Raw genomic sequence first — 9073 nt, forward strand, 5'->3', positions numbered from 1 at the left:
TAACGATACACCCCGTTTCAAAGGGTACTTTATGGGTTTGTGGTACGTAGGGCAACTTTAGCCTGTTATACGAGGATACGCATGGGAGTCGGGCAAAATGTTAATAATTATTGCGACAAGACCATAAAAGCAGCTTTCTGCAAATGTGAGTTTTGGGAAATTGTATGTACATTTTGCATTAAAAACTTACGAGGCCTAACCTTAATGGTAGTCTAAGCTCCTGCCTGACCTTTAAAAAGTGATAGCACCGTAAGAGCTTCAGTTGCCAGTGGAGGGACATGTTGCCCGTTTAAATCTAGCCTTCCCCTATCGCATTCTCTTCACATCTCGATGACAGACTCTAAGACGTTTGACTTGTTCGACGGCTTGCCGCTCGACTACAATTTTCTCGAGGGCGGTCGAGACTCTTCTAGTGGCGTCTCCTTGAATGCTGAAGGCAGCAATAGCTCCTTTAATGAAGCATCCTCTACTTCTACTGCTTACGTAATGCTTGACGATCAAATGTTGCTGGACAGCGACGTACCCAGCTCATCCCCGACGAATATGATGGCGCCCAAGTCCGAAGGCGAAGACTTGCTCACGCCGCTTAACTTTTCTTTCAATCCGAACGTTTCAACGGCTATGGGAACGAATTACCGAGTGGCGCCGCAACACAAGCACAAGCGAGTGCGCTCGAACCCAGACATATTGCAAGGCCTTGGTATCGCCACCATGGCGCCCAGCGTCATTACACAACCCGCGCTGCCCCCTCACCGATTAGAGTTTACTCAGCAACATAACGTAATGTCACTTGGTCTGGACCAGATCGAACCGCTTACTGATCCCGTGCAATTAGTCGGCATAGCGAGTTCGCACGGGGAGTCGTTTCAAGAGATGGATGAGTTTCTTAAGGACTTGTCATGGACAGAGCTTAATAATGAACATAAACGAACGCCTTCCCAACTAGTGACTGTAAATGGCAATGGTTATCCAAGCACTGGGGCTTTACCGGTGGATTACCGCACGCAACGGATCCAGGAGGGCGTGAACGAGCTCAAAATGAAGCGCAAGCGTCCAGTAAACCATCACATAAGACATCACTCAAATCCTGTGAATCTGCTTTACAACCTTGATCAATTTCGCGTGTTGGCGCAGCAAAATAAGGAACAGCGGCTGGTGCCTTTGCAAGTACATCAGCAGGCCCAGCAGAACATTAATCCGAATCAGGGGTACTCGATTCCTATCGCCAATTATCTAGACTCTACAAGTTTTCTTGCGCTACCCCAAATTAATGTGCAGCAAGTTCAATTTCAAGTGCCACCTGAAATTGCTAGCGGAGCTACTATTTCGCTGCATGGGCGACGCTCCTCACTTGGTAGCAATCTGCCGCCACGCGCAGCAGCTCGTAGTCGCACCCATCGCTCGTCAGGGTTGTCGATGGATATGTCTCAAATGAATTTGGATTTCCTTTCGGTCTTAGAGGAGCCAAATATGACCGGACTTGCCTCACAGCGATCACCGGAGCGAAACAGCTCGAGCCCATCTGCCTCCTCATCAGGCAGTAAGAAGATAAGTCTGGACGACATAAACAAAAAGATGTACAAATGCGGTCGTTGTGGACAGCCTAAGGTAGGCCACATTTGCACGATGCCCGACCAGCGCAACAATTGGACGCAAGCGGATTTAGAAGTCACAAAGGGACTCAAAGTCACGCGTGTTAATTGCCACATTTTACCCGTGAAAACTAGGTGGGTCATGATGTGCGAAGATCATGAGCCTATGCAGCTACTTGCTAAGGGAAGCGCCGAGAGCGAAGGATAGCGGGGCCGAGCCACTGATGCTCTAAGCGCGCTTATCAGAATGCATGTTGCACAAACTAATAATGATAATATGGACGTTTTGTGTTAGATGAGTTTTTCTTTCAATATGATTAATAATAATGCGTGCATATTACATTGATATTGGTTAAGGAAGTCCGCGCGCAGTCATATCAAAAAGCGAAAAAAACATCATAAATGATGACTGGTGGCAATCTATACCGATTCAGAATAGTATATTTTCCATTTTTTTTAAATATACGATATGCAGCGATTACATCTGGCTGAATGGCTGTCTTCAGGCAAGCTCTAGAAGTAAACAAGTTGAGATACAATGCAATAATACTATTTAAGCGACGAGAGGAAGGAAATTGCAAGGTTGTTAAAAGAATGTCAGGCAATTTCATCTTGCAATGCCGCACGTATCGTCTGAGTCTTACTTCTCGTCAAATCTTCGAAACTCTTAACGCACACTAAATTTATGCTCGCCAGATGAGCGGGATTAAGCAATTTCTTAATTGTACACAATGTTATTCGACGTTCGTATTCGCTTCGTCGTCCGGGGTGTGCGCATCTGACCTAAATACTATTTTGATCGCCACACGGCTGACAACCAGGTAAAGTTGTCGAAGACGCACGCTAGAAATCGCGCCGTATCAATTTGACGGCTTCACAAGCTGATCAGCGTCTGAAAACCGACGACTGCGAATTAACATTGGACAATCGATGATGTGCAAAGCAGTTGGTTGAGCTCGCGACCATAACGTGCTGCAAATTTGATGCAGTGCACATAAGCTGGATCTGCAATTCAAGGCTGGCGTTACGGTGCGTGATGAGGTAGGTGCCTGGAGCCAGTCTGTCCCATTTTTAGGTAGGCTTTAGCAAAAACACTGCGATGGATGCAACGCACTAATGTCACCGCACCTAATTTCTGTTCGCCCGACGTATCGTCTAGTTTTTCCCCAGTCGACAGCGGCGAATTAATGTCGCGGCTCTACCTGCGCTGAATCAATTCAACTGCAGCAAGTCAACGTCACTTTGCTAATCTGCAACATAAACTAGTGATGATCCACCAACAACGCGAATTCATTGTAATTATAACCGCTGACCTTGCGATCATGATCGAATGCTACGTGACGATGCCAATGAGTCCTTTAGTGATCTGTCTCGGCTCTGTGATCGGCTAATTTTCTTATTGACATTATAGTCAATTAAATTTGCGAGTCAGAGGTCGCGGGCTCAAGAAATTCTTAATTACGCGACGACGATGCAAGGCTCAAGTATATATTTTAATTCACGAATGCTTTGTGCTCGATATATGGAGCCGAACGTAATCAATGCGCCAGTCATGCCGATGCATCTCATTCATATGCGACTCGCTGTTATCACCAACATCAATTTCGTGTGCTCGCCAGAAGCAACCGTCTGGATACAGCAACAGGTCTTTAAAATGATGATTTAACATCTACCTTAAACGTCGTGGCCAAATCGAGTCGTATTCCTCGAAAGTCGGTTACAAGTCGCTTATGGGCCTCAGTGACCATGCTACGGCGATCAAAGATCAAAGTAGCACAGGACGTATTGGGCACACTTCGTGAATCTGCGCTGCTGCCGGTCGAATTAAATTTTTCAAGAACTGAACCGGGAAAAGAATATTTTTTTCCGCGAGTGCATTTTGGACTTGTCGCCCAAAAAATTTTTTAAGAAAACATTTGAACATACCTTTTTTCAGGTAAGTGACGGATATCTTCATTTAAAAAAATCGATAAAAGTTTTGGTTAGCACCTTATTCGATCCTATCGCACCAGAAACTTATTCCGTGTTTGCCTGACAAATTGCTGTTTGAATGATTACTATCCCGAGCTTTGACAACTGCTGTATCTTATGATGTAGGCGGCTTGCTTGAATATGCCTTTGTCCATTTTAAGCAGAAGATACCAGCTACCACCGACATGCGGAAGAAAAATAAATGTAACAAAAGAAAGATCAAGGCTTTATTGACTACAAGAATCAGTTTCAAAGTATGATAAGTACTTCCTTAATCGATGCGCAGCCAACAAGCGGGAACTAGCTGTCAACAATTCGCCGTTGTTCCATTCAACTTAAATGACTGCCTCAGAATTTTAATTGGATAGAGCGAAAATGGCGCGTAGAGTGCAGCCTAGCGAAGACGCGTGTACTGACGCCGCGAACGGCGCGCAGCCCACGATCGAGCAGCCACTACGTTAGCAACCATCACGCTGGCGCCGATAATTGCGTAGAATAGCCCCTGCGACTCATCGATGTGCTGCACACTAGACAGCGACATGGTCATTAGATCCGCCTGTTTCTGCTCAGTTTTAACGATCACGTAGTCTGGATCATTCGAAAGAGCTGACTTTGAAGTTTCGATAGAAAAGTAGACTGGGCGCTTGGTCGGCACGACAGCCGGCTCGTAAATGACCACCTTGTTTACAGCTGCAGAGTATACAATAGAGCTAGCCTCACGCCAGAACCACCAGCCTTTTATCTTTATATTCGATGGCGTCGTGTTTACGTATCCAACCCTGCCCCAAACCGACGTAGATACTGTCAGCTTGTCCGTTACCTGCACAAAGAGTTCACCGTCACCCCACACTTCCACATCTGACCTGCGTGCAACGATCGATCCAGCAAGCAATTGGCCTGAACCCGACAACTTCAGCGTCTCTTTATCCACAGAGCCCGTCGTGGCGAAGCTGGAAGTACCCGATCCATAAACCGACGCTTCAAGCTTCTGCAAAAGTAGTTCGTTAGTGTCCATCACAATATTTCCGGATCCAGAAAGCGTCGTCTTCACACTGTCGGCCGCAAAACTGTCTGTGATAAGCGCAACTACACCGCTGCCAGCAACTTCTACATTCAAATTGCCGTCAAGATTCATGAAAGGGATCTTCATCTGCACCACGCCACTGCCTGTCACTTCTACCTCCAATGACCCCAGCGTGGCATTGACCTTAGATTCAAAATACAAGTTACCGTCGCCCACGCACGCGAAACTGACGTCGGCTTCGGTATCTCTCACCATCACCACATCATCATTCAGCACAACATCGCCAGCAAAGGCCGTAGTAACACGGCGCAGTAAATTTTTTTCAAACAAAAAAATTTGTGTCTGCACGTAACCTTTGCCATATGCATCCTCGTTTTTCAGGTGAAGTGTAAGTCCATCGTTGCGGCGGGAATGTAGCGGTGCAACCTCGAACATATTCAGTAAGTCGGTCGAATTGCCAGTAACTACAATTTTGGCAACGATAGTCTCTTCTCTTTCTGACTCTTCATCATCCTTCTTGTGTTGGTGATGTTTTCGCAGCATTAAAGACGGGACTTCAAAAGTCTTGTCTGAGAGGCCACTCGCAGCATTTGGTCCTACAGCCTTCTCTCCAGGTACAAACCCAGGTTCAACTCCAGGGATTACTCCTGGATTAACTCCAGGGGTCACGCCAGGAAGAACGCCCGGCATCTCAGAAGCGGGAGATTCGGGAGTGTATGACTTTAGAGTCCTCGTTGCAGGGTCCGTAGACGGGACTTCGACGGACTTGTCTGCCAGGATGCTCTCAGCTTTCTGTCCAGCAAAATTCTCTCCAGGTGTAAATCCAGGCTCAACTCCAGGAATTACTCCTGGATTAACACCAGGGGTCACACCAGGAAGAACGCCTGGCACCTCAGAAGCGGTTGTTTTAGGAACGCTTGTCACCGGGTTTTTCGTAGCAGTGGCTTCAGACGGGTTTTCGAAGGACTTGTCTGCCAGGCCGCTGTCAGCTTTCTGTCCAGCAAAATTCTCTCCAGGTATAAATCCAGGCTCAACTCCAGGAATTACTCCTGGGTTGACACCAGGGGTCACACCAGGAAGAACGCCTGGTACCTCAGAAGCGGTTGTTTTAGGAACGCTTGTCACCGGGTTTTTCGTAGCAGTGGCTTCAGACGGGTTTTCAAAGGACTTGTCTGCCAGGCCGCTGTCAGCTTTCTGTCCAGCAGGATTCTCTCCAGGTATAAATCCAGGCTCAACTCCAGGGATTACTCCTGGGTTGACACCCGGGGTCACACCAGGAAGAACGCCTGGCACCTCAGAGGCGGTTGTTTTAGGAGTGTTTGTCACCGGGTTTTTCGTTGCAGTGGCTTTAGACGGGTTTTCGGAGGACTTGTCTGCCAGGCCGCTGTCAGCTTTCTGTCCAGCAGGATTCTCTCCAGGTACAAACCCAGGCTCAACTCCAGGGATCACTCCTGGATTAACACCAGGGGTCACACCAGGAAGAACTCCCGGCACCTCAGAAGCGGTTGTTTCAGGAGTGTTTGTCACCGGGTTTTTCGTTGCAGTGGCCTTAGGCGGGGCTTCGGAGGACTTGTCTGCCAGGCCGCTGCCAGCTTTCTGTCCAGCAGGATTCTCTCCAGGTACAAACCCAGGCTCAACTCCGGGAATCACTCCTGGCCTAACGCCAGGAGTCACACCAGGAAGAACGCCCGGCACCTCAGTAGCGATTGTATCAGGAGAGCTTGTCACCGGGATTTTCGTTGACGTGGCCTTAGACGGGACTTCGACAGTCTTGTCAACCAGGCTGCTCTCGTTTTTCTTCCATCTCGGTCCCTCATTGTGTTCTGCAGGATTCTCTCCAGGTACGAACCCAGGTACAACTCCGGGGATAAACCCTGGCCTTACACCAGGGGTAACACCAGGGAGAACTCCCGGCCTCTCAGTAGCGGAATTCACCTTGACGGGGACATTTGGAAGCTCCTTTGACGGAGCCTTCTCCTCCGGGTTTTTCGTCATTGGAAGTAGAGATGGATCCAACTCGACGAAAACGCGACCAGGCACGGCCAAGTAAAGCTGCTCCAGTTGCGCTGTGCTGGTGATGGTCCAAGTTCGCTGCAGGGGTTGGTGCTCTCCATCAATACCCTCGTGATGATTGACCTCCGATGCATCGAATGTCCACGCAAAAGCGGTCTCGCGCGCCACGGCCATGAAAGCCAGGCAAACTGAAAGCTTCATGATATCTTCTGTTGGCAAAATCTTTTGTGCGCTCGATCTGGATTTTTCGGAATTGTCTTTTTTAAGTATTCGTCGTCGCGCAAGATAGAGATTTCATATCAATAAAAAACTCCAAAACGCTTAGATATCTAACACCAATGATTTATGATTTTAAATTTCTCGAGAAGTCTCGTGCTTGAAGTCGAGGCGCTTTGTCAAATTTTTAAAAAAATTGTGCAAAATGCCACGAAATGAACACATGTCTGCAAGTAATAGCATAGGAGAAGATTTTAGCATTGATAAGGTCTTATGATTGTTACATCTCATCTAATGCACTACATCTATGCTAGTAGAATTAATCAATTAAATCAAATTGGTTATATTGGTTATTAAATTAATATAGGGCACGCAAAGTGGCATGCCCAAGGGAAGAAGGCATGCCCCAAGGGCATGCCCTTGTTTTTTTCGCGCCCTGTACCCTACTCACCACCCATTCGCAATTCTAGCAGCGATTGGGGGGGGATTGTAACAGTAAATTCGGCCAATGAACAAAACTGTTGCACTGCTGCTACAAAACTACCGTGTATAATACTGGAAACGCGTGTTGCCCATTAACTAAATATGATTTTAATGCTCTTACCTCTATGAACCGTCAATTAATGATAAAACAAGCTTCATAGTGCAGACATGTGTTTCCTCGGCAAAATGACTTTGTAACTTCGGGATAAAAAGTGGTTTAGAAGTAACATGCACATGTGGAAAAATTCTGATCCAAAAAAAACATTTTTTTTTTTATAATCACTCTTCGAGCAGCTGCTTAAAGGGAAATCTTTTCTTAATGGNTCAGCTTTCTGTCCAGCAAAATTCTCTCCAGGTGTAAATCCAGGCTCAACTCCAGGAATTACTCCTGGGTTGACACCAGGGGTCACACCAGGAAGAACGCCTGGCACCTCAGAAGCGGTTGTTTTAGGAACGCTTGTCACCGGGTTTTTCGTAGCAGTGGCTTCAGACGGGTTTTCGAAGGACTTGTCTGCCAGGCCGCTGTCAGCTTTCTGTCCAGCAGGATTCTCTCCAGGTACAAACCCAGGCTCAACTCCAGGGATCACTCCTGGATTAACACCAGGGATCACACCAGGAAGAACGCCCGGCACCTCAGAAGCGGTTGTTTCAGGAGTGTTTCTCACCGGGTTTTTCGTTGCAGAGGCCTTAGACGGGGCTTCGGAGGACTTGTCTGCCAGGCCGCTGTCAGCTTTCTGTCCAGCAGGATTCTCTCCAGGTACAAACCCAGGCTCAACTCCAGGGATCACTCCTGGATTAACACCAGGGGTCACACCAGGAAGAACTCCCGGCACCTCAGAAGCGGTTGTTTCAGGAGTGTTTGTCACCGGGTTTTTCGTTGCAGTGGCCTTAGACGGGGCTTCGGAGGACTTGTCTGCCAGGCCGCTGCCAGCTTTCTGTCCAGCAGGATTCTCTCCAGGTACAAACCCAGGCTCAACTCCGGGAATCACTCCTGGCCTAACGCCAGGAGTCACACCAGGAAGAACGCCCGGCACCTCAGTAGCGATTGTATCAGGAGAGCTTGTCACCGGGATTTTCGTTGAAGTGGCCTTAGACGGGACTTCGACAGTCTTGTCAACCAGGCTGCTCTCGTTTTTCTTCCATCTCGGTCCCTCATTGTGTTCTGCAGGATTCTCTCCAGGTACGAACCCAGGTACAACTCCGGGGATAAACCCTGGCCTTACACCAGGGGTAACACCAGGGAGAACTCCCGGCCTCTCAGTAGCGGAATTCACCTTGACGGGGACATTTGGAAGCTCCTTTGACGGAGCCTTCTCCTCCGGGTTTTTCGTCATTGGAAGTAGAGATGGATCCAACTCGACGAAAACGCGACCAGGCACGGCCAAGTAAAGCTGCTCCAGTTGCGCTGTGCTGGTGATGGTCCAAGTTCGCTGCAGGGGTTGGTGCTCTCCATCAATACCCTCGTGATGATTGACCTCCGATGCATCGAATGTCCACGCAAAAGCGGTCTCGCGCGCCACGGCCATGAAAGCCAGGCAAACTGAAAGCTTCATGATATCTTCTGTTGGCAAAATCTTTTGTGCGCTCGATCTGGATTTTTCGGAGTTGTCTTTTTTAAGTATTCGTCGTCGCGCAAGATAGAGATTTCATATCAATAAAAAACTCCAAAACGCTTAGATATCTAACACCGATGATTTATGATTTTGAATTTCTCGAGAAGTCTCGTTTTTGAAGTCGAGGCGCTTTGTCAAATTTTTAAAAAAAATTGTGCAAA

The 9073-nt window shown here is 47.8% G+C and overlaps 4 protein-coding genes across 4 annotated transcripts; 3 read left to right on the plus strand and 1 right to left on the minus strand.

Annotated features, from left to right (window-relative positions):
- Positions 1-330: 330 nt before the first annotated feature.
- Positions 331-1800, plus strand: CCR75_008362 (uncharacterized protein; the record flags this gene model as incomplete). Its single annotated transcript, XM_067966414.1, has 1 exon — positions 331-1800. One exon carries the CDS (start codon positions 331-333, stop codon positions 1798-1800), a length of 1470 nt encoding a protein of 489 aa, XP_067823319.1.
- A 2157-nt stretch (positions 1801-3957) lies between these two features.
- CCR75_008363 (uncharacterized protein) lies at positions 3958-6801 on the minus strand (the record flags this gene model as incomplete). The annotated part of the gene is made up of 1 exon (XM_067966415.1): positions 3958-6801. The coding sequence occupies one exon, from the start codon at positions 6799-6801 to the stop codon at positions 3958-3960; it is 2844 nt and encodes a 947-aa protein (XP_067823320.1).
- Positions 4950-6637, plus strand: CCR75_008364 (uncharacterized protein; the record flags this gene model as incomplete). The annotated part of the gene is made up of 3 exons (XM_067966416.1): positions 4950-4975; positions 5128-5804; positions 6207-6637. 3 exons carry the CDS (start codon positions 4950-4952, stop codon positions 6635-6637), a joined length of 1134 nt encoding a protein of 377 aa, XP_067823317.1.
- Positions 6802-6938: 137 nt separating the features above from the next.
- Positions 6939-8688, plus strand: CCR75_008365 (uncharacterized protein; the record flags this gene model as incomplete). The annotated part of the gene is made up of 2 exons (XM_067966417.1): positions 6939-6972; positions 7628-8688. The coding sequence occupies 2 exons, from the start codon at positions 6939-6941 to the stop codon at positions 8686-8688; spliced, it is 1095 nt and encodes a 364-aa protein (XP_067823318.1).
- Positions 8689-9073: the final 385 nt, after the last annotated feature.

This window comes from Bremia lactucae, linkage group LG13 (assembly GCF_004359215.1).
Source record: "Bremia lactucae strain SF5 linkage group LG13, whole genome shotgun sequence".
NCBI lineage: Eukaryota > Oomycota > Peronosporomycetes > Peronosporales > Peronosporaceae > Bremia > Bremia lactucae.